General features: G+C 39.3%; 1 protein-coding gene and 1 long non-coding RNA gene across 6 annotated transcripts; both read left to right on the forward strand.

The window, feature by feature from the left end:
- The first annotated feature begins 277 nt into the window (after window positions 1-277).
- On the forward strand, window positions 278-21,583 carry LOC103973495 (putative nitric oxide synthase). Of its 4 annotated transcripts, none has more exons than XM_018821448.2 (14): window positions 278-789; window positions 960-1,010; window positions 2,199-2,384; window positions 3,739-3,825; window positions 3,917-3,996; window positions 13,372-13,453; window positions 13,975-13,995; window positions 16,647-16,692; window positions 17,843-17,961; window positions 18,807-18,920; window positions 19,009-19,107; window positions 19,202-19,291; window positions 19,825-19,934; window positions 21,078-21,583. In XM_018821448.2, the coding sequence occupies exons 1-14, from the start codon at window positions 322-324 to the stop codon at window positions 21,322-21,324; spliced, it is 1,800 nt and encodes a 599-aa protein (XP_018676993.2). In that variant the 5' UTR covers window positions 278-321; the 3' UTR covers window positions 21,325-21,583. The 4 variants fall into 4 exon arrangements, with proteins under 4 accessions (XP_018676993.2, XP_018676994.2, XP_018676995.2 ...); XM_018821449.2 differs by having other exon boundaries at window positions 19,012-19,107; XM_018821450.2 differs by lacking the exon at window positions 960-1,010.
- Window positions 21,584-21,714: 131 nt separating this feature from the next.
- On the forward strand, window positions 21,715-23,953 carry LOC135617476 (uncharacterized). Of its 2 annotated transcripts, XR_010488755.1 has the most exons (4): window positions 21,715-22,550; window positions 22,638-22,740; window positions 23,440-23,587; window positions 23,708-23,953. It is a non-coding gene; the product is annotated as an uncharacterized LOC135617476 (long non-coding RNA). The 2 variants fall into 2 exon arrangements; XR_010488754.1 differs by having other exon boundaries at window positions 23,440-23,953.
- Window positions 23,954-25,130: the final 1,177 nt, after the last annotated feature.

A 25,130-nucleotide genomic window follows, 5' to 3' on the forward strand; every position in this document is an offset into this window, starting at 1 on the left:
TACATGAGGATGTTTGGTGAAATATAGGCATATTGATTATCCCAAAAAAGAATAAAAATATAAGAATATAAGCGTATTGATTTATGTAAACACAAGCATATATCAATATTTCGAAAAGGACCTTTCAAAAGTCAATTTTTTGGATATTAAATTTAGCTTATCAAAATGTCTAATCTATTTATACGGTCCGTGAATCAGATGGGTATGGACGCAAATCGGTGGGTTTGAAAGGATGTTTGCTCATAAATCTTTTTTTCTTTTTATATTAACCGTCACCTGTCATTTCACAGTGAATCGATAGAGCTCATCCGCTGTTGTCTCATGGCGACCAACCCCTTCCTCCTCTCCGGTTACTCACAGTTCTCCACGTCCTCCCACCTCGCCAACGCTGTCTCCTCCTCCTTTCCTCTCTTCCCCAACCTAAAATTCGCCGCCTTTTGTCCGTTCACCGTAACCCTATTGCCAATCCGACTCCCCTGCAAACCCTCCCCAATCTCCTGCCGGGCCTCTTCGGCTTCTCCTTCTCCTTCTCCCTCTCCCCCGCCGACGTCCGTAGAGCTGGATGGGACGGGCGCGGCCGCCCCTACCCGCGGTGACCTCTACCTCGAGCGCCAGCAGTCCATGTCCGCCGCCGCCCTCGTTCTCAAGAAGAATAAGGAGGGAAAGAAGAAGAGAAGAAACGACGCCAAACTCCCAACCAACGTCGCTTGCTGCTACGGCTGCGGCGCTCCTCTCCAGACAACGGAAGTCGATGCCCCTGGCTATGTTAATGCCGAGACCTATGAGTTGGTACGCTTCATGTTCTCGTGGACTAAAGGCCATTTCTTGATTCGGTCTTTCACATGCCCACGAATATAGGGTACATGGTACATGTTGCTCGGAACATAGGAAAAGTTAGCCATTGAACCAAATAAACGTTTCTGTTGATTGGATCCTATTTTCTTGGATTTACTATGAAGGATTGGTGGCTTGGCTACAAGATGAAGATAGATTCCCATGTTTTATCAATGGTAACAAAATCATTCTTACCACTAGTTCTTTTCTGATGGCTGTTTGTCGATTCTTTTTCTCCAATGTCAATTAAACCTTGCCTTTGTAGGGTATATGGCACCTCTTCGGAACATAAGAAAACGTTAGCTAGGTTTGCTAATTTCTTTTTATTTGGTCCATTTTTTGCACGATTCTTTGCTATTGAGCTGAAGAAACCATTTTGTTGCTTGGATTCTTTTGTATTGGGTTCACCAAGGAGGTCAAAAATGGGGATGTGACTGCAAGAAGAAGATAGGAACCTCTTCATAACTAAAACCAATCTTGCTACGAGATATCTTCGATGGCAGGTATGTAGGGTTATATGATGCATGCTGTTTGGAACATAGAAAAACCTTAGCGGGGTTTGGAACTTGTCATTCTGACTCATCATTAATGTTTCTTTGTCATTAGCCAAAGAAACCATTTTGTGGTTGCTTGGATCTTTTTGTATTGGTTCACCAAGAAGGTGAAGACTGGACGCTCTAGTTGCAAGGTGGGGATAGAATCCCTTGCTTTATCAGTGATAACTAAAACCTTTGCCACCTTCTCCAAAACATTATACATATGTGTATATATATGTGTGTGCATATATATATATATATATAAACACAACTACAACTACAACAACAAAAAAGTGAAAACTAAAAAACTCCTGGGAACTAGATTTCATCTATATAAACTCCTTGAGATAGGAACTCTAAATTTATAGGTGTTAAAAGGGTAGCTTGTAACTCCTGGGAACTAGATATTGTATCAATTATAATAAGATGTCTTAATTCATCTGTCAAGAAGATAATCCTTAAATATAATGTTGATGTACATCAATTACAATGGTAAGGTTATAATTGAGTTATACAGGGCAGGTCTTGGTACAACGATAATTTTGCTCCTTTGCGATCAGGGAGACTAGGGTTCGAGTCATAAAAACAATCTCTTTAAATATTTAACGGTAAAGTTGCGTACATAGACCCTCCTTAAATCCCACATTGGCGGGAGCCTCGTGCATTGGGTATGCCCGTTTATGTACATCAATTGCAAGAACCTTTATTTTTTTTTTTTATAGTTAGAAATTTTTAGTCTGTTATGCTCTTCAGTCATGTTTGGTCAGGGTAAGGGATTATTAGATTTTAGATAATTTGAACTTTTTATCATGTTTATATCATATGCAGAAGAAAATGCACCGCCAGCTTAAGACAATTCTGTGTGGTCGATGCAAGCTTTTGTCCCATGGACACATGGTGACTGCTGTGGGTGGGCATGGTGGTTACTCTGGTGGTAAACAGTTTATTTCTGCTGAAGAACTACGGGAAAAGCTCTCTTATCTACGTCATGAAAAAGCACTGATTGTTAAACTAGTAAGTGATCATATCTGATATCTTTAGTTCTCTGCTTTTAGTAGCTCTGGCTGTGTATCTTTGAAGAACTATGTTACGGGTGCCTCTAATGTCCTTTTTGTTGAATTCATGATCTCAAACTCTTATGTTTACTTGTTTAGTAAGTTGGTATGAGTTTTAGAAGAATGTGGCTCTATTTCATTTGCTCATTTTTGTGTTGCATTTTGTTCTTGATTGAAAAGGGCGCTTATCAAGTTGTATCATAAACACCATACTGGAGTACTACCAAATGATGAAGTTAGGTCGACAAAACAATTGGTCAATGTTGCAATAAATGCATAGAAGAATCCACAAGTATCTACCATTCGGAGCATTTCCATGTGGCTATTTGACATGTTCTATTGTCATGCAACAAATGTAGATCTCACTCCAATATCAGCCTATGACATTTATTGCTGAGGCTATAAGACCTTTTTTCTTTTATGTTAGTATAAATTATACTATTGATAAAATCTTCTGCTGTGGGGCCCAAAATAATGACCTTTGGTTGGGAGACATGAATGAGGTGAAATTCTTTGATGAATGTGGGATGTCAGATTGTATTCCTGATGATATTTTATTGATAACCAAAAGTTTCCCAAGCAGCAAATTTTGTATTTTCTCTGTTCTATTTTGGTTTCCTTTCTTATAATTGAGTTAAAGAATGTCATCCATGCTTTATTTGGTAGATGCAATTTATTAAGAAGGGGTATTGAGAAGGGCAGCCTGATGTACAAGCCTATTTTTACCCCTGCAAGCAGACAGGTTGTTTTTGCCACTCAAGCCTTTGTCAGTTATATCTCACCTATATCATAGAGGAACAACCTTCCCAGACACCAATCCGATCCTCTAAAATAAAGGAGACAAAATGGACACTAATTTTGCTATTTAGGTGTAATGCAAAACATGAGCAAAAAAGAAGATAGGTTAAAAGGTTTTCATCAGTGTGGTAATGTTTGATGTAACAATTTATCTTAGGTTAAAAGGTTTTCATCAATGTGGTAACATTTGATGTAACAATTTATCTAAGTCAAGTTAAAAGTAGTGAGCTTTTTCTCTTCTACAGACATAATCCTTATGTGTTCACATGTTATAAAATATGTTGGATGAGGGCAGTAAGTTGATTGGTTGACATTGCTTTAGTAAATTAAAAAGGAGGGAGCAGAAGGATGAAAATTAGTATTGTGCCTTCAACGTCTATGCACGTATATGATATCACCGACTAGTGCATTCTGCATTCTGATTATGATTCATAATGTGAATGTATGCAAAATTCTCCTTTAATTATATACTTACCACTGAAAGCTCTTTTCTATCTGCATCTCAATATCTGTAGGTTGATATTGTTGACTTCAATGGCAGTTTTTTGGCACGTGTACGTGATCTAGCTGGTGGTAACCCTATCATATTGGTCATAACTAAGGTGATATTCTTTCACATGTTTAGTGTTTACATTTTAGTGGTTGTTCTAATGATGTGGATGTAAAAGAAATCTTGCTTATTTGAATTTGAAGGTTGATCTGCTGCCCAGAGGCACAAATCTAAACTGTATTGGAGATTGGGTTGTTGAGGCCACTACCAAGAAAAAACTCAAGTAAAAGCATCTTTTATCTTTGCAATTAGTTCACTTATTATTACCTTTTACCTTTTAGGATATGATCATTCTTTTTCTTAACTCGTCTACAGTCTATAACATAATGACACATCAATATTTATGATGGGTTTGCATAATTTGTGTTGTATGTGCTTTGTTGCATTTCTATGCATGTTGTTCATTGTAATCTTGGGGTATGTATGGTAAACTGTTCTATCAATTTTGATCTTGCCTTGATGAGGTTCCTATAAAAGAGAGTGAACCTTTTGTAGCATGAGTGTGCAAAATTATAATGTGATGTCCAAAGTTTCATTGAGTATCCATTTGGTAACATGGAAAGTAGATAGGGAATGAAAATGGTAATGAATTGTTGATTCAATTGTTGTTTGTTTGCAATAAGGCAATCACTTTCTCATTTCTGAGTACAGTGTGCAATAATTTAGGCTTTGATTTTTCGACCCTCAAAGATAAATAGTGATTCTCAGAGAGATTTTCTCCTGACACTATCTTGTGACACAAAAACCTTTTAATCTCTTCCCTTCTTTTTATATAAGATAGGATTTGCCTAAACTAATTAAAACTAAACTACCAGTGTTTTTAAAAGCGCTATGCGTCAAGGTCCCAAAACGCCCAAGGTGCTAGGCGCTCGCCTGAGCGCTTGCCCAAGTGAAGTAGACACTCTAGAATATTAAAATATAAAAAATATATGTTATGATTGATAAACATGATTATAAAAATAAAAAAGTGACATCAAATTGAAAACACATAAAGTACCAAGTCACATTGTTCATCTTCTAATAACAAAAATGTCAAAATAATATAGTTTTACATCAAATTCAATGATCATCATAATCAATATTGTTATTCTCAAGCTTATCATCTTCTTCCTCTTCCTCTTGTCTATCTTTATTAAAATATGTTTCCTCTTCAACAATGGCATGTGATGAACTTGAGGCTTGTGCTCTCATGTTTGCTTTTGTCATTTTCCTAGTGTATGTTTGCACTTCTCTAATATTTGAGGCTCTTGCCATATCTCCCCATGTCAAGCTATCATTTCAAATACAAGTTCATCTTCGGCATTTTGCAAGTTTGCACCCATTTCCCCTACCAATCATATTTGAATTATTAATGTCTTGTAATGAGATTGAATTAATATTAACTTGCAAATTATAATTAGCTTTTAGTGCTTGATTATGCTTTATATAAACCAGATCATGTAATCGTTGATGCTCTAACCGATTTCTTTTCTATGTAAATCAAAAATGTCATACAAATTAAAGATATATTAATATATCTATCTAAAAAAAGAACAGATTAATTGGAACAAAATTATTGTTATATACTTACATTTAGTGTTTTTAATAGATGCTCGGGCGAGGCGAGGCGAGGCGACGCTCGAGCGCCTCACACAAGGTTCAGGCTATGTGCTTCAATGAAGCACCGTATTGTCACGGACAAAATTATAAACAAGGTGTTTGACGTAATGCTCGTGTATGTCCGTGTCTTTCGGTTTTGTTCACGCTTTGCATCATTTTGGACCCTTTGTTGTGTGATCGTTCAGAGCTTGTGAAGTCTATGTTTGTAATTTGCATTGGCTCTGAAGTGTTTGCTAAAATGGTTGCTTGCAGATCTCGAGTGAAATGCTTTCTCTAACCCGTTTTCTCTTTTGTAGGTCCTAAGGGATCATAAGAGGTTTTGAGGAAGTTGACCTTTACGGACGGACACGCAAAGGTGCCGCACAACTTAGGCGAAACTAGCTAAGTGCATGATAGTATGGGCGCCTCGGGTGAGCGCTCGATTGAATCTCATGAGTTAAACCAGATTATGGACTTCGGTTTGATTCAACAATAACTTAATTGGTTTAATTGAACCAACTAAGCCCAATAATAAACCCAAGCCCCCTCGGCGTGCCCTCGACCTAGTAAACCCTAGTCTCTCTCGTTGCTTAACCCACCTCTAGGCTGTCATTGTTGCCCCCGTGTTGTCACGGACAAACTTCTAAACAAGGTGTTTGATGTAATGCGTATGTATGTCCGTGTCTTTTGGCATGTTCATGCCTTGTACAGCATGTAGAGGGGCGGCCGAAGGCTTAATAGTCCCATTTTAGTTGGGTTGGTGGCCTCTTTAGGCTTGTAAATAAAGGTTGTGTCATGTGGACACGTGCGAGAGATATTCGGTCTGTAATGGACCATTTTACCCATTGTTATGCCATTGTTCAGAGCTTGTAAAGTCTGTTTGTAATTTGCATTATCTATGAAGTGTTTTTCGGAGATGTTTGCTTGTGGATCCCGATTGAGGCGTTCTCTCTAACCCGTTCTCTCTTTTGGTGGTCCTAAGGGACAATGGGAGGCTTCGGGGAGGTTGACCTTTGCGGACGGACTCGCAAGGGTGCCGTACGACTTAGGCAAAACCAGCTAAGTCCGTGACAGATGGTATCAGAGCGGGACTAGCACTCATAGAAACACTTAGCATGCAAACGCGGGGGACCTAGCGGGGCTGTGTTGAGGGCAGTCAGCACACGTGCGACCGTTTGGGGGAAAACGGGTATGGAGATGTAGGGAAAAGGAGTCGCTCGGAGGAGCGAGCATCTGAGATTGGCATTCAGAGGAATGACCAACCCTTCGCGCAAGAGGCACCACGAGAACAGACAAGCTTGGAAGAATGTGGAGCGCACAAAGGTTGGGATGGCTGAGTTTGAGCTACGGCTCAACGTTGACAACTATACTTGATGGTGCTCAAGACAAGTGAGGCGCTTGGTAATGGATGAGACCATCCAAGGTGGAATGAGTTGCTCAACGACCAAAAGAGTTATGCAAAGCTCACAGAGGTGAGGGGAATTGCTAACTCGAAGAATTTGGTACTCATGCATGGGCTTGTATGCGGACGATGGAATGTTCGTGGCCATCCCAAGGTGATCGAAACTCGGCGCCATGGAGCATTGAAACTTTCTCTTCGGCATGTGAAGGATACGTCCGTAGGAGGCTGAAGTGTGCAATGAGTTCAGCATGTTGCTAGGCCTTGAGGGGTGCAGCGGTGGTTGTATTGACGGGGAGTCGCAATCTAGCAAGTGCGTTTGCAGGAGACAGAACAATGCACAGTTTGTTCAGCAGATCGGAGTAGTCCAAGGGGATGGTGGTCTCCGAAACGAAGAGAGATGTTGCTCCAATGGGACAGTTATCCAGGAGGGATAAGTCCCGGCTCTCCAGAGGGAGAATCATGTGAGACGGACCTCACATGTTGAGGAGTACCTCAACAAACAACAACTCCACGAAGCTCGATGGACTGAGCAAGCGGCGAGGAGTCGTCGCATGATCTCGCTTGAGAGAATGCATTAGTGGATGCATTGCGAGATCAAGTGGGGGAGCGACCCAAAGCAACTTAAATGAAGGCACACTTGGAGTCGATGTGGAGATCGGACTCAAGGGAGGGCTGACCCGTGGAATGGTGAGTGCGAGGGCCACCATCGACTCAATGCAAAAACGAGGAGCGGAGCAACTTGGGTGTAACTTGGCGAAGTACCCAAGCCGCATGAAGGGAGCCAGCATAGAAGTTGGAATATGGAGCAGAGGCACAGTGCTTTTCTTAGATAGAGGTAAAGGACATGAACTCTTGCAGAGGCAAGAGTAGGATCATGTTGTTCCATGGGTCCTTCTTTCTGACGGAGCGGACTCATCTTGCATGGTGCCAAAGACGAAGGGAGCTTCGCGGCACATGCACCTTAACTCGGAGAAGCATTTGATGGAGGAACTAAGGCGACTCAATTTGCGGAGGCGAAGTTGGGTTCAGAAGACCTTAGCATGGGGCAAGAAGACGCAGAGGCGGGTACTCTTGAAGAATATGCCACAGTGTTGCCATTCGAGTTGCTATGAAGGAAGCAGTGCGCAGCGGAGATTGTGCTGGTAGGGGCAGAGGCCCAGGATCCAGACAATGGTGCACAAATTACAGTGAAGTCGGTGGACTTCGGGAGCTACTAGGCGACGGACTGTCCTAGAGCGGTGCTTCATCTAGGTGTGACCCAAGAGTGGGTGGATGAAGGTCGATTGCCAAAGGAGCGAACAAAATCGAAGGTGGAGGAGTCCCTGCGATGTATTGGCAGAGGCCACACATATGGAGGGTTCACAATTCGAGTTTATTCCACAAGGATCAGAATGCAATGGAGATGTCACCAGGAGGCGACATGGTGCAGCGGATCGTGGTGGAACAGTTCGTGGCAATGCGATACACACGACTTAGTCCCGAGAGGGACTAGATCATATGGAGGTATGATCGGGAGCTATTGGGAACTCCACTTCGGTGAATAACACGACGGCAAGAAGGGCTATGGATTCAAGGAGTGAAGGTCATGGTACCGCAGAGGCGGGTCTTTCGTGCGTGCATCGAATTTTGCATCGGATGAAAACCTTGGTCATCAGTATATGGGGGCTGGGTTCCACCAAGGGAAAAGTTCGAATGCAAGTACCAGTGAGTTCCATGGGAGGAACTTGATCATGCAGAGGTATGATCGAAGCAGCTGGAGAGTTGGACTACTCCAGAGCTCATATTCGCTTAAGGGAGCTCGGCAAGTCAGAGGACAAGGCCGAGTAAGCGAACGTTGCTACCAAGGAAGCTAAGGAGAACAGAATCGGTGCAAACCCTACAACGTGATGGCAGAGGCCATGCATGGGAGTTGCAGTCTGTCTTTCCATCGACCAAACGGACTGCTTGGAGAACACAGAGGTGTTGAAGCAGGGGGTCGAAAGGGGCGAGGAAGCGACGACGAGTCCAGAGGGACTTAGCTACCTAAAATCAAGCATCAGTTAGAATGGAGGTGGACTCAGAGGGGTGCCACGGAGACATATCTACTGATCGTGAAAAAAAGGGATGCAGATGCGAGGCGACGGATAGTAGGGCCATGGGCATGGCAGCGCCATGGTACCGCAGAGGCGGGACTTCCATGAAAGTCATTGATCCCTTGCTCTCATGGAGGGAGAGCGCTTGGTCGTGAAAGGGGCCGAGGAGGTGGAGAATGCAGAGGCAATCTCCAAGTACCGAGACAAGGCTGAAGGGCAGAGGCCGAAGAACTTCGTAAGACCGGTGTCAATGTGCTTCTCATCAAAGATAGCCGAAAGTGAAGGACTTCGGGTCATGCAAGAGTGCATAACCAAGGAACGAAGCAGGCAGTACGCGGTGCTGTACCTTTGCTACTCAGAGGAGTAGGCGGTAGGGTTGATGGAGAAGACGGTACAATCCCAGAGGCGACCAAACCTAGGAGAGAATTACTCTAAGTTGGGATGAAAACTTCCTGCATTCCAGAAGTTCAATGGCATTGAGAAGGTGAATCACAGTAACTAACTCAACGCAAGGAGTGCAAACACTTCAAGTGCTTCAGAAGTGTGAGCGAAGGCCAGTAACCAGCTCGATGCATGAAGTACAACATCGAGGAGGCGGGCGAAGTCAAGTATCTTTTGCCTTCTCAACCCTTAAGAGAATGGGCGAAACCGAGTACACGAATTGTCTTATCTATCCAGCAGAGGAGCTCTGCACAAGTTCAAAGACCCTTCGAAGATAATGGAAGACAATAGTTGTCAAATCCTCACCAATGGTGATCAGTGCTACTGAGAGTAGATTGTCCGCTTCATTTCCCAACGAAATGCCAATCGAAAGCGGAAGTGATGCGAACCTACTTGGATGTGACAACTAAGTGAAAAAAGAGTCAATGAGCAAATTTTGTGGAAGAAGGACCCAAAACTTCAAAAGTTTGCGAGACGATGCTCGTTAAAGCTCCAACAAGCATCCACCCAGTTCAAGCAGTATGAGGAATTTGAGAGACTGGCGCAGTAAGGATGGTCTTTTCCTTCATCTGGGGGATCCGCAGGAATCAACAAGGATCAACACAACTCAGCCAACCCCACACCAGAGTCAGAGTCATTGGTGAGTTGAAGCAGCATGGTGGATCAAAGGTTCGACTACTCAAAAACAGCAGCGGAGAGCAGCAAGGAGCCAAGAGGCGCATTGTAGCTGGAGCAGAAGATTGAAGACTCAGCAAAGGCGAGGAGTTGCAGTGTCGACAAAGGCTTCAACGAGGACGTCGAAGGAATAAGTGGGGGAGAATGTCACGGATAAACTTCTAAACAAGGTGTTTGATGTAATGCGTATGTATGTCCGTGTCTTTTGGCATGTTCATGCCTTGTACAGCATGTAGAGGGGCGGCCGAAGGCTTAATAGTCCCATTTTAGTTGGGTTGGTGGCCTCTTTAGGCTTGTAAATAAAGGTTGTGTCATGTGGACACGTGCGAGAGATATTCGGTCTGTAATGGACCATTTTACCCTTTGTTGTGCCACTGTTCAGAGCTTGTAAAGTCTGTTTATAATTTGCATTGTCTCTGAAGTGTTTTTCGGAGATGTTTGCTTGTGGATCCCGATTGAGGCGTTTTCTCTAACCCGTTCTCTCTTTTGGTGGTCTTAAGGGACAATGGGAGGCTTCGGGGAGGCTGACCTTTGCGGACGGACTCGCAAGAGTGCCGCACGACTTAGGCAAAATCAGCTAAGTCCGTGACAGTGTGCAGCTCCTTCCCTTGTCAATGGACAGGTTCAAAGCTTCCTCTGTCGTCGATGGACAGGTCCGAAGCTCCCTTCGTAGCTGTTGCTTTCGTGCATAGCTCCCTTAGTCGCCTCTGCTTTTATGTGTAGCTCCCTCTGCCCCGACGTTATCGCTTGTAGCTTCCTTTATCGTTGCCGCCATTCACAGCTTCCTCTGCTGTCGTCGTCGCCATCCGAAGGTTCTGTCGTTGTCCTCTCCTTCCCCACCTCAATTCTAACTTGGTGACTATTCTCAGACCATGTTTGAATAGCTTAGGTTATTTAAAACTATTAATATGTTATTAGTCGCTATTTAGAACTGTTAATCCTCATTTAGCATTGTTAATCCCTATTTAGAACTATTATTAGTCCCTATATAGCACTATAAATCTCTATTTAGCATTGTTAATTGATATTTAGAACTATTATTAGGGTTTCAGGCAAGGTTTACTATATCGCAGCATATCACTCGATACGGGCCGTACGCACTGGTTCGATAGGGGGACCGGTATGGGTCGTACATCGATATGCCCCAATGTACCATGTGTTGGGATGCTCGGTATAGCTTGGTACGTACCATATCGATAGTTGGTCGGTACATCAGTACAAACCGATAAGGTGAATGATGGTTTCAGGAATAATGACAAGTGTACAAAGTAATTCAGAAGATTTGTAAAAAAACTCGAGAAAGGATCTCTGTTAGAAATACAATTATCTAAAGGATACTAAAGATCCTAATATGGTGGCTTATATCTTTTGTGAGAAGACTTCTAGATGTGATATTTTCCATGCAAAGCGACATCAAGTAGAGAACTTCAAGAGTGCATCAACATGCATTAAAGTGTCTACCTGATGTAAAAGGAGAGTTGTTGGCTTATATGCATTAAGTGCATGTTGACGCATTCTTGAAGTTCCCTACTTGATGGTGCCTTGCAACCTCTAGTAGTCTTCTCACAAAAGATACAAGTCACCGCATTAGGATCTATAGAATCCTTTAGATAATTGTATTTTCAGTTGGGATCCTTTCTTGAATTTTTTAACGAATCTTCTGAATTACTTTGTACACTTGTCATTATTCTTGAAACCCTAATAACAGTTCTAAATAGGGATCAACAGTGCTAAATAGGGACTAATAACAGTTCTTAATAAGGATTAACAATTCTAATTAGGGGTTAATAGTTCTAAATTGGGACTAATAATATTTTTAAATAACCTAAGCTATTTAAACATGGCTTGCGAAGAGGGTCATCAGCTTACGGTGGAAGGTGGGGAAGGAGAGGGCTACAATGTAGGTGGAGGAACCTTTGAACGACGACAATGGTGGCGAAGGAAGCTGCAAATGACGACGTCGGTGGTAGAGGAAGTTTTTGATGTGTCCATCAGCGGTGGAGGAAGCTACAGACCTATCCCTCGACGGCGGATGGAGCTGTGCACGGAGGCAACAACGACAGACTAAAGGGGGTGAGGTTTGGGATTTACTATTAGGCTTAGTTTGTTCGATTGAACCAAGTTACTATTCAATTAAACTAATGTCCACAATTTGGTTCGACTTGTGGGATTCAATTGAGCGCTTGCTTGAGCCACATGGTGCTTGGGCCAAGGCGAGCACCTAAGCGACACTTTAGTGAAGCACGCCGCTCAAATGTTGTGCGAGGCACTCGAGTCTCGTCTCACTCGAGTGCCTATTAAAAACACAATAAGCTACTGTAAACATTAAATAAAATATCAAAAAATAAAATATAATATTTTGTATTTATAAAAAAATCAATGTATAATAGATATACATTAAATAATATATATGGATAATGAAAACATACATATAAAATTTAAAAAATAAATAATATCATAAACATAATATAATATAAATATTACACAATTTATAAAATATATAAAGTAATATACATATTAATAAAAATATATCGAGTTGTGGATACTCTGGTGTATGGATTTGATTTGATCTGATTTGATTTTGATAACACGATAATTTCTATCTTGCTTAGGGCTTAAATTTTAATGCTTATGATTTAGGGGAGGGAGTTTACTATTTGCAACCCTTTTTTATTATTTACAATATCTTTTTAAAATTTTTTAATATTTCTAAACGACCCTTTGCAAATGGACTCTTTTTCCTCCACTCCTCCCCAAAGGATGACGTCGATGGGGCGATAACGATGGCATCAACAGCATGGATGAAATAAGGGATTGTGGGGAAGGAAAAAAAAAAGAAAAAAAGAAAATATTGATAATATTGGTAATATTGGAGCTGTAAATAATAAAATAATATTTTATTATTTTTTAAAGGCTTATCAGTAGTGTGGGGGTTGTCAATAGTAAAAAAGGGGCTGCAAATAGTAAGCTTCTAATTAAGGGTGTCAGCTCCTTTTATATACATGGTTTTGAGAAAATGCAAGTTTTCTGTTTGTTATCCTAGTTACCTTTTTTCTTTTTTTCTCTTCCGTTTTCTTGTTTATCTCTTCTCTCTCTCTCTCTTTATTTATCAACCACATCTCTGCTGTGTTATTGTTCAGGATAAGGGTCAAATTTGATATTGATCACCATAGGCAATGAGTGGTACCAGGGTATGCTCTTGGGGTATTTTGTCTCTTGGGACATATTTTCCTTTTGTTTCATTGATGTTTTTGGCTCTTGGACATTTAGCTCATTAGTAATTGTGTAATTTAGCTGATTAGACCAAAACATAATGCTAATGATGTTGGCTATTCTTTTGAACAAGAGGTTCTAGGAGAATGCTATTTGAAATTTATTTAGATTTCATTCACAAATGGACTACTGCCCTAAGATGTACCCTTTATTGCAGTGTTATCAGTGTCCACCTGACGAGTTCAAAGTCTTTTGTGGGGATTGCTGGTGTCATATCAGAGATCCAAAAGGAGAAAAAGGTTCTTTTTCATTCACTATTTCCTCGCCTAATTATCCCTACGTCATTTGAATTTACTATAACATCAGTTTAGGTCTGTTGTGTTCCTTTTTTTTTCTATAAATTCTCTTTTTAGCTTGATCTTTATAATCTACGCTACAAAACAATTAAATCTGAGTATTGTCAATTCGTATTTTGATTCAAAAAAATGGGTTTGGTAGTTTGGGGTCTTAGGATTGATTAAGATCTACCAGATCATCTGATCTATATGATTGAAATCTGCCCGGATGCATCTAACCAGCTCATTCCAACACTGATTGGGGCACTAACGGGAAGAAAGGAAAAAAGAATAGAAAAGAAAAAAAATTGAGAAGAGAGAAATACAAAAAACAAACAGCTACTTGGGAAGTGGTAGTGCTGGCATAGCCAGAGGGAGGTAGGTTGTTTAAGAGGATGCCTATGATCTTTTCATTAAACTATATCAGTACAGACGTTGCTATTTTAGGATTTATGGCTAATTATGGTGTTTTTTCTTTTGTGCAGGGCCGAGATGTCTATATTCTGGTTCGTATTTTCTAAAGCTTGTAAACATTACAAATGTTTCCCTGTATGCATGTATTTATATGATAAAGCCATGCCTTAAATAAAATGTCATCTTTGAAATTGATTAGATATCCTCTTTGAGTCTTGGACATATTGTATGATTGTATCATGTATTCCAATTATTGGAACAATGTCACATCTACATTAAGTATCTATGGCTTATTTGGTCTCAGGCCTATCAGGTTTTTCATTTTTCCCATCTCTTTGGTTCACAATTGCATTTGTCTAAACTACTCTTTATTATGTGGAAATTTTGCTGTTATATTGTATAGCTAATTTTTTATTAGTTTACTCAGTTCTCCATGAATATTTTGTGAATCTTAATGGAACGTTTCTACACATTGCTAAACAGATTGCATTGCCTTTATTCTTGATTTTCATTTATAGTTTATTATCTTTACCTTGTTTGATAATACTTTTTAAGGCTATATTTTAATATATTAGTTAGGTTAGGTCTTAACTTTGGTTTGAATATGAGTTCTAAAGCACTTTTCCCATTTCTATGGTTTCTTTGAATTCATTTGTTGTGATATTCTTGGTTAGTTTTTCCTTCTTTAAGTTTGCTTAAAGCTCAAGCAATGTAGATTCAGAACAAGGGTAATTGGTCTTTTTTGTATTCAATTTTTTGAGATGATTAATGAAAATTTGTGTTGAGTTTGTACCTGTTGAGTGTATTAACCGAGTCTTGTTCTTCTCTCTCTTGTTCTTCCTCTCTTATCAATCTGCCATGTTGCCTATTATGATATTTGGTATGTTTGTGTTTGCCACAATGGCGTATCGTGATGTCTAATCCAACCATCCCACTTCTCCACCTACCCTCACGACAATCGTAGATGGTTTGCCAGACATACAGGCAGTTCTTTAATTTGCAAAGTTAAATAGGAGGAACTAGATGCAATTAGAGATTTTTTTCCTCTCTTGTGAATCTACCAAAGGATCATATCCAAAAACTTGTTAAAGATCAAGTCCTGATAATTCCGAAGTAGCAACAATAAAAGAAGTGGCATCTTTGCACCAGAAATCATACCAAAAGGCTCTGCAGTAGCAAGCCATCTGACAAGCTGGTTATATGATCCTGCAAGGGAAGCATCTGACAGATTAATAGGAGAAAGAGAAGCAATAATAAAAACTAAAAGACTTAGAGAGCCAAGAGAAGAGGAGGACAAGCCCGTGGGCTACATGACACTGAATACAAGCAACACTCACCTTCTATTTATTAAAACTCTTCCTTGAGTTTCTAGAAACACTTCAAGGGAAGAAAGTAATAAGATAATCTTACGTTATTACCTAAGATCTAAGAAGCACTGACACATGCTTTTGGTGGACGTCTCCGTGTCTGACACTCAGACACATGGACACATGTGTTGGACACTCGCATGCGGCATTGCACTTGTGTGGTCCTCACGTGAGTGCCATAAGCTTTGCAAAAAAAGAAATCTGAAATCATCAAAATGAAACATATATCAATTATATTTGGAGATTGTTAAATATTATTTGATGATTTTAATTTTTTCAACCTATATGATGATATTCATTTGTTCACATTGCTGAGTTTATAAGTATAAATACTATAAAACATGTTAATTGAATATTATCTATACATATATATTAAAAAGTACATGTGTCCTCCTCGCGTTCTAATTTTTTTAAAAATGACAAGTTGCCTTGTCCAAGTTGTGTCGTATCCATGTCCGGTGTCTGTGCTTCTTAGCCTAAGATTGACTCAAACCTATTTGTGGGAATAGTGAATCTGGAATATTTTATTTTTTAAAAAAACCTTAAATTCATTCCTACAATACTCTTAAAAGATAAATATATCGATATCTGGCTTTATTGCTAAAGCCCCAACCACTTGAGTTTGGCAAGAAGGCACACTGTTTGGAAATTCCCTTTTTATATCGAGAGATCCTTTTAGGTCTTCTCTGACTAGCTGACTCACTCCTAATCTTCTTTGTTTCTTTCTTTGTGGTTCTTGCAGCCTAATTGGTTTGCCCTTATTGATGCAATTTATGGTTCCAAGGTTCTATCTGAACCACCTCAGGCCATCACATCAAAATTGATGCATCCTTGAACTGGCTGAGCACGATCATTTCTTATATTATGCATTTTGTAAGAGAACTAATTCCACTCGATATGCTCATCTTTGTTCGAGCCATTCAATCTCCTGACACTAATCAACATCATAAATATGTCCTGACAATTAGACTAATCTCATGTCTTTAAATATGGCTACTAGGAAGACTAGTTCAAGGAAAATGAGGATTAACTAGCCAAATTTCATGATCTATTGTACTTCTTAATAAAGATAGGAAACTGTTCAGGAATACCAAACTTCAAATGCACGATGGAATACATGCAAGAGACTGAGAAGGATGATGCCCAGACTTTGTCATATTCTTTCTACTGTCTTGTCTTGGTTTACTGACCCAGGGTGAAATTTGAACTAATTCATCGAAACATGTAAACATGTTTGATGATTTGGAGTGTAAACATGTAAACATATTTTTGTTGATCAAGACATGTATCCTTTTGCTGTCTCTTCCATTGTGTGACACTTAGAATAACTCACTTGTGATTTACATTAATGACAAGTATTACTGTCATTGTTACAGGGGTCTGCAAATGTTGGCAAGTCTGCATTTATCAATGCTTTGCTCAGTAAGTTCTTTTTCTTGACAACTATCACTTGTCTTATATAGAAGTGAACCTTATTATTTCTACTGTGCAACCCATAGCAACTATAGATGACTTTTATAACAACTGACTGATTATTGGTTGAAGTTTGATCACTTTATACTAAACCATCTTTTCCTTTATGTTATCCGGTAATTTGGCAGAAGCATTTACATTTCATTTATGAATCAAGTAATGATTTTCCATGGAAGTTGATCTGTTTAGTCTAAGGTTAATTCATCTAGTAATTTGTCCAAAGTTGTTTATCCTAATGTTGTACACTAATGTCATACATCAATCTAGACTTTGTTCATGAATTTGCTTGCTCTCACTGTCTTACTTGGCATGACTTAACATGAATTCTGAGAAAAAAAGAACTGGTAAATAAAAGAAGAGCTTGAACCTGCTTGGACCAACCCGAAAAGTAGTGGTTTTTTGCCATCGAACTGGTAAATGTCGTCCTCTATGGACAGGTCTGGGCGGTATTTAGAACCCTGGTTTGAACTGTAAGTCTATAACTAGATTTTTTGATTGTGCAAGTCCTCAAAGTCAAACCTAATGATTAGTCTGTATAGATTTATGTAAGATGTACGTTTGCAAATGGAACCTTTTACATTTATCTGATATAATTAGCATCTCAAATTTTCTGCTGTATTATATTTGTCAAAATGCCTAGGTGCTCATAGGCAGTAACCTCTTGAAAAGCTAAGGTGGAATGTCTGTTTCCACAGGTGAGCACCTATGATCAGTATGCATGATTTCCTTAACAGCTTGATAAATAAAGATTAGCTTAGTATTTTTTTAATAATTACAGAAAAATTACAATTGCATTTGTCTTTGTAAAAATATATACTGTAGGATTTCTTATATGTATAATGCGCTAGATTTTTCTCATATGTATAATGCACTAGATTTGTGTTCCTAAGATAATTTTCTTGAATTGTCACACTTTTTTGTATTTATTGATATTCTATGAATTAGAAAATTTTACCTCGGTTAAATGAGAAGATTTATATTGTGACCTTGCCATTTATTCTGACAATTATCTTATGATCCCTTTCCTTGTGATTATTTTATGCATAAAAACTTCAACTTATTGATCAGTATATTAAAATTTATGCTCTTGTAAATATAGAGTTAATGGCAAGAAAGGATCCGGTTGCTGCAGCTGCTCAGAAATACAAACCAATGCAATCAGCTGTTCCTGGAACAACCCTGGGTCCTATTCAAATTGAAGCCTTCCAAGGAGGAGGGGTGCGTACTTTGGATTAGTTGAGTTGCCAGAACTTGGTTTCTACATGCGTATTAGAATTTGATGAGTTTAGTTTCTCCATTCTGTCCTTGCAAATAATACAGATTCCAGTTTGCTGCCAATATATGTTTTCTCAAAAATAGTTGCTAAGATCTAACTCCTGTTTTCTGTTTTTCTGTGGAGAAACAGACATACTTGTGTGATGTATAGATGTGGCAGGATAGGACAAACTGATGTGAGAAATTTTGATATTGAAGGATCTTATATATGGGTGAAATGATTACAATAAAAACATGGTACCTCTACATGTATAATGCTCTCTCTAATTATCTCCCTCTTATTCTGATGTTAGAGGGACAGAGTCTCAGTATATCTCTTTGACAATACCGTACATGGACCTGTGATGAACCAATACCTCAAAAGTATCTTGGATATGCACTGGAAGAGTCCAGCTTCTTGCTTCAGAACCGTGTAAATAAATAGAAAATGCATGCTAGCTGTTATTTATGATTTCATATTCTTTGGCCATCATTTTTCTCATGCATTTACAAATTTTCTTACAACATTGGTAGAAGCAGAAGCAGTCAGGTTGCTCCTCAGCAACCTAGGTGATAAGGTTCTCAACCTCAAACTTTCCATACCACTGAAGCGACCCCCATAAATATAAATTGTCATGTCATCAGCAATTATTTTCATTTTGTACTCAACATGTTTCAATTATGTTTCTTGTATTGTATTCTTTTAAGGAAATATGCTATTGGATTATATTGAGTTATGATATTTTTTTCTTAATCATGTCATAACATATTTATGAGAATAGTAATTACTACATGTTTTTGTGGGACAGAATTTGTTTGACACACCTGGTGTGCATCTTCACCACCGGCAAGCAGCAGTGGTACATTCGGATGATCTGCCTTCTCTTGCACCTCAAAGCCGTCTAAGGGGACAATCATTTCCTGTACAATGATCTTTCATTTGAGATGTATTTGAGATTTTGCACAGAAGATATTTTTTTGTAGTTTTTTTCTTGAAATGATTGTGAAAAGCAGGTTATCTCTATTGGTACAATCACCGACTCAGAAGCTGTAGGCATAAATGGATCTTCACTATTTTGGGGAGGACTTGTCCGAATTGATGTTATCAAGGTTTTCTATCAACATTCTTTTTTATAGCACACAAGGATGAATCTACAGATTTCATGCTGCCAAGTATTTGTAGCCATTGTGTGTGAAAATGCAGGTTCTTCCAAGGACACGTCTGACATTTTATGGGCCCAAGAAATTAAAGGTTCATATGGTTTCAATGGCCAAAGCAGATGAATTTTACCATGTATGTGATTGCTAATCTTTTAAGGTTTTGAAACTAAGATTATGCTTCACCTTGTTCTACCTTTGTATCATACATCTTTTCTTGCTTATAATTAATTCATTGGCATTCAAGTTTAGCTGCATATTTTCTTAATTATATGCTGAGGTGCCTTCTGAAAAATTACTCTATCACGGTCAGAAGGTTTGGCAAACGTGGTGATTTGTGCGCTTTAGGAAATAGTTCGTGCCTTTGATATCAAGCTGGGAGTATCAACTGTACTTTGTTCTTCTTCTTCTTCACGGTCAGAAGGTTTGGCAAACATGGTGATTTGTGCGTCTTAGGAAATAGTTCATGCCTTTGATATCAAGCTGGGAGTATCAACTGTACTTTGTATTCAACTATACTAAAATCTTTACCACTATGGTAGATGGCAGCTTGCTGATTAACTGCTTATTTCACTTCTTTCTTTTATTTGAGCACTTTTCTCTCATATGAAATTTGTATATTAACCATTTCATGCATTTGTCTAATGTCATTTAAGTTTTGATTTCCAGAAAGAACTTGGAAACACACTGACACCCCCATCGGGCAAGGAAAGAGTTGAATCTTGGTTAGGTCTTCAAGCAGTAAGGCAATTGCAGATAAAATTTGAAGATACAAACAGGTATTGTTTCATTACATGATGGTATTGCTTCTCTGATAAGAGAAATGTCTCATTATGGATGCTAGATCCTCCATGTGATGCCATGCCATATGTCCCAAGTGCCAAAGCACCTGTGTAAGAGTCCCAAAGAGTGAAAAGAAAATGCAGCAGGTGCCATCAGGATCTTCGACTGTCCTGATGACATCTGGAGACCACTTTATCTTTCTGACCAACTGTAGTCTTACCATTCATTATTAAATACAATGATTTAGTTGAGTATCAGGGAATAAGGTTTGATAAGTTTGTCTAATGTTTGTTATGATCAATCATGTCATAATCAAACAATTTGCATCACCTACTAGCTGACTCTTCCTACATAATTAAATGAGTCACTATGATGATAATCGTCAGTGTATCTTAGAAAAACTGTATTATTAAATTCATTTGCTCAAGCTATTAATGCTACAATATTGATCTATGAGGTAATATCACATGTGCAGACTATCGTTGCCAAAATATCTGGTCTGATTTAAATGATGATTGTAACAATGTGTTTCAATTTGAATCTTATCGTATCCTTGACATTGATTTGTAAGGTGATCAATGTAGCTACGGTCATTTTTGCTGGACACAGAAATTTAATAAAGTAATCCAATTTAATTGTCCTCGCCAAGTTGGAAGTGATTTTGGTTAGAAATGGCTGCAAGATTATCTAGAGAAGATGCCCGATGCTATGTATAGGACAAGTAGCTCATTCCTTTAGGAGTATGATAAGGTACAAGAATGTGAAAACATAGTTCCTTTTGTGTATGGTCACTGCTGATTCCTTGTGCTGCTGCTTACATTTATGCTAACATGCTATTACATCTGAACTGAAGTTCTTGTTGGACCCTCATGCTAATATCCTTGTTGTACAACTTTGTTTCATTTTGATTGAAGGATCATTTTTTAGTTGCCTTAGCTGAGGGTTTTCTTTATAATCTTAGCACGTCTCTGGATTGACTTGGCTGAATTCTATCAATGAATGTTGACTGCTAATACATTACTTTGACATATTTGTTACTTCAAATCTGGTGATTTGAGAATATCAGAGTAACACAGCTCTAAGATATAAGATATATGCTGAGCCAAAGCTTTAACCTTGCAAATCATTTTGTTGGACAGGCCTGCTTGTGACATTGCGATATCCGGTCTAGGATGGATAGCAGTTGAACCCGTCGGTGCAGCAGAACCCAATGACCCAGATACGAGGGTGAAGGCAGGGGAACTGCATCTGGCTGTTCATGTGCCGAAGCCCGTCGAGATCTTCATAAGGCCACCAATCCCTGTCGGTAAAGCCGGTGAAGAGTGGTACCAGTTCCAAGAGCTGACAGAGAAAGAAGAAGAGTCGCGGCCAAAATGGTTTTACTAACTTCAAATTAGTTGGTAATCTAGTATCCAATTTTTCTTGCCCAAATATTTATCAGGTAATCTTGTGTAGCCTCTCTTGCATACGTAATAATTGTTTGATCCTTGGAAACACTGTTTATTTGATACCTCTCGAAAGGTCGAGTTGTTTACAATATGGTCGTCAATACTGTTTATTTGATACCTCTCAGATTACAGTAACAGTAAATATTGTTATCGTAATTATTATTAAAGGGAGAAAATATAAACTACCAATGGCATCATTGACTGTGGTCATGATGGGGTCAAAATGTGGCAGTGCTACACGATACGATGATGCCTATTAGTCTTAGAAACGATGACGAGAAGACAAAAAATGGTGGTATGTGTGTTTGCTGTACAATTCCAACTAATTTGCTCTACTTTCACATCAATGGCGACTGAAGAGGCCTCGACTGCTTCCGCGGCCTCCGACGAAGTGGGACTACGATGCCTCCCTCGTCTCCCGTGTCCGCGTCGTCGCTGGTGGCGTTGCTGCTGCTGCCGCTTGCGCTACCGCTGCCGCTGCCCTTGCCGTTTGAAGTCGACCCCCCATTCGGCGTCTCGCCTCCCTCGCTCCATCCCAATTCCGCCATCATATCCTGCAGCTGCGTTCGCTCAAATCCACCGACGACGTGTTACCACCGCACGCAAAAGACGAAGCAGAGCTCCCAAGCGTAAACCTCGCTCACCTTGCAACTGATGGAGCAGAACCTGATTCCAGGGTCCTTCGTAGAGGGCGGGAATATGAAACAGCACGTCCTGCACGCGTGATGTTCGATGATTTGTCCCGGTGCGCGAGGATCTCTCCTCCTTTTGATGTACACCACGCTGGCCCCGTTGTTGATGAGCTTTTGGATGTCCGAGGTGTCGATGAGCCCGGCGATGCTTTCTTCCAACACCGCCTCCTTGCGCGTGGCTTTGAACACCTTTTGGAATGGAAGAAGCCATCATCAGAATGCGAGGTCACGACGAAGGATGGTTGGTTGGTTGGTTTGACTCACCTGGATGATGTGTTGGTGCTCGTGGTTGTGCGCTGGTCTGCACAGGGCGCAGAAGGGAGTCATTCGGCAGTCGAAACAGTAGAAGTTGCAGGGTTTTTCATGGAGTTTACATTTTTCGTGAAACAAATCATGTGCGCTGATGAAATCCAGCAGCATCTGAAGCTTCATGTTTCCCATGTCACCCATCTGAATCAGCTGGAGAGTTAGGGTTTGTCTCAACTATTTGATCATCGTTTAGTAGCAGTCTTCTTCTCTCCATATATATTACTCTTAATATTCTTACATTCTTTTACAGGAATACTGGTAAGAACTCAACTGAGGAAGAAGGATGAAGCAGCTAAGTCAGTCTGCAAGCAGAACAGAAGCCTAAACAAAGGTGGTTTACCATGGGTTTGTAGGTAAGACACACAGAAAGGAATTCTTTGGTCCTCTACGTAGGTAGTACCTGCCATGCATGCATGGGTGTGCAGTATTTTTTTATCATCAACTCTCTCTCTGTCTCTCTCTCTTTCCTCCTTCGATAAGCACACATCAAGGCACTAATTCTAAGTCTGCATGGAGATCTCTCTCTTTCGGGTTTCCAAGAGTTGCATAACTTCTACCCTGTTTAAACTCCGGTCGAATAAAGTTAAGACTAATTATAATATTAATCATTGTAATCAGCTACATTTAGTATTTCGATCCTTACACTATTAAAAATTATATTTATAAAAGTGAAACATTTAATCTCTTTTTTCTTCACCAACACTTGTTAGGTTTCAATTTCATAAATTTAAGAATCTCTATATAACTTTTGAAAATACATGGATCGAGATGTTAAGAGTACCTAATTACAAGGGATAATATATAAGTAGCTTAACAAAGATAAAGGATCTTTCGAGCTTATACGATTTGTAATTACAAGTCAAACAATTAGGCATTAGTTAGACAAGCTAGCATAATATTTATTCACATGATTCGTAATTACAAGCCGAATAATTAGGCACTAGTTAGCCAAGCCGACATAATATTTATTCACATGCATGTATTTGTTGTTTTGGTTTTTTTTTTTTTTTTTGTGATTCATAGCTTCGGATCTAATTCTCTAATCGTTGCAGTGTTCTGCTCCGACTTAAGCTTCGAACCTTCGGGCTCACACGCTCATCAGATATCACAGCAACTGCTGCTTGTGCTTATGATGCCAAAGAAGCAAACAACTCATGGTTGAGGATGAGAAGAAGAGAGGAGGACAAGGACAACATGCAGGTAATGATCAAGAAGGACCATGGCTTAGAAGATCATCATAATATATATATACTCCTAGTTCTCGATTAAACAAAATAAAAAAAAAAGATCATCATGACTGAGCAATCGAATCGTATATAGAAACAGCACAGGAGCACTGCAAGAATTAACCTTGGATTGGATTGAGAAGGAAGAAGACGATGCGACGGCGAGAAGCAATCGTTGAGCGGCGGAAGAAGCTATTGGTTGATGGCTCGATAGCTTCAGAAAACTACAGTTCTTCGTCCACGTTTCATGTTGTATTTATAGGCTCAAATCTTCGGAATCGTGTACGATGCCAAGTCGGAGTCCGTTTCAAACTCGTGTCTTCGTTCTGGAGTTTTGAATACGTGCGTGTATATATATATGTATATATATATGTATATATATATATGTATATATGTATATATATATGTATATATGTACATATATACATATATATATATATATATAGAGTAAATGTAACTTATTAATGAAGGAATTCCAGAAAAATGAAAGATATAAAAAAAAAAAGACAGGGGATAGAGAATGGTCAACCATTTGATTATTGTCAATTCATTAATCCTTCATGCAATCTTTTTATTTTTCCCTTAGTTTTGAGCAAAATACTTTAATCTTTTTTATTTCAAAATTTCCGACTTTTTTTACTCGATTTAAAAGTTGTCATCAACGATGAAAAGAATCCCAAGTGAGTTGGGGATCGCTGAGTCGTAAATCACTAGATTACTAAAATTGCATCGTCTTATATAATATACAGGATGCCCATAAAATAACGAATATTATAAAAATGCAACATTTTGTCATATTATCAGTACAAAATGACCAAAATGCCCTCCCAATTTTGAGCAATAATCTCACACATTAAAAGAAATAATCTCTCATATTTTCATCATATAATGCCCAAAATACCATATTTTTAAAGGCAATGCAATAATAAAAAAAGATACCACATCTTTGTCACGTTATCATTTACCCTCTCAATTCTTAGTAATATGGTAAATCGCCCTCTCATACATTTGAAATTATCACATCTTTGTCATGGACAAACTTCAAAACAAAATATTTAATGTAATACTTACGTATGTTCATGTCTTTTGGTATGTTCATGCTTTACACAACATGTAGAGGGACGACTGAGGGATTAATAGTCCCATTTTAGTTGGGTTTGGTAGCCGCTTTAGGCTTGTAAATAAATGTTGTGTTATGTGGACACTTATGATAGATTTTCGGTTTGTAATGGACCATTTTGACCATTTGTTGTGTAACTGTTCAGAGCTTGTAAAGTATGTTTATAATTTGCATTGTCTATGAAGTGTTTCTTGGAATGTTTGCTTGTGGATCCCGAGTGAGGCATTCTCTCTAACCCGTTTTCTCTTTCGTAGGTCCTAAGGGATCATGGGAGGCTTCAGGGAGGCTGACCTTTGCGGTTGGATACGCAAGGGTGCCGTACGACTTAGGCAAAACCAGCTAAGTCCGTGACAAATGGTATCAGAGCAAGACAAACACTCATAGAAACACTTAGCAT

The sequence above is a fragment of the Musa acuminata genome, chromosome BXJ2-7, assembly GCF_036884655.1.
Source record: "Musa acuminata AAA Group cultivar baxijiao chromosome BXJ2-7, Cavendish_Baxijiao_AAA, whole genome shotgun sequence".
NCBI lineage: Eukaryota > Viridiplantae > Streptophyta > Magnoliopsida > Zingiberales > Musaceae > Musa > Musa acuminata.

Excerpts from the sequence above, each read along its gene's own strand:
- LOC103973495 (XM_018821448.2), top strand. The coding sequence starts at position 322 with ATGGCGACCAACCCCTTCCTCCTCTCCGGTTACTCACAGTTCTCCACG. Across the intron at positions 3,826-3,916 it reads TCATATTGGTCATAACTAAG|GTTGATCTGCTGCCCAGAGG; the intron begins GTGATATTCTTT and ends TTGAATTTGAAG. Across the intron at positions 19,292-19,824 it reads AAGCAGATGAATTTTACCAT|AAAGAACTTGGAAACACACT; the intron begins GTATGTGATTGC and ends TTTGATTTCCAG.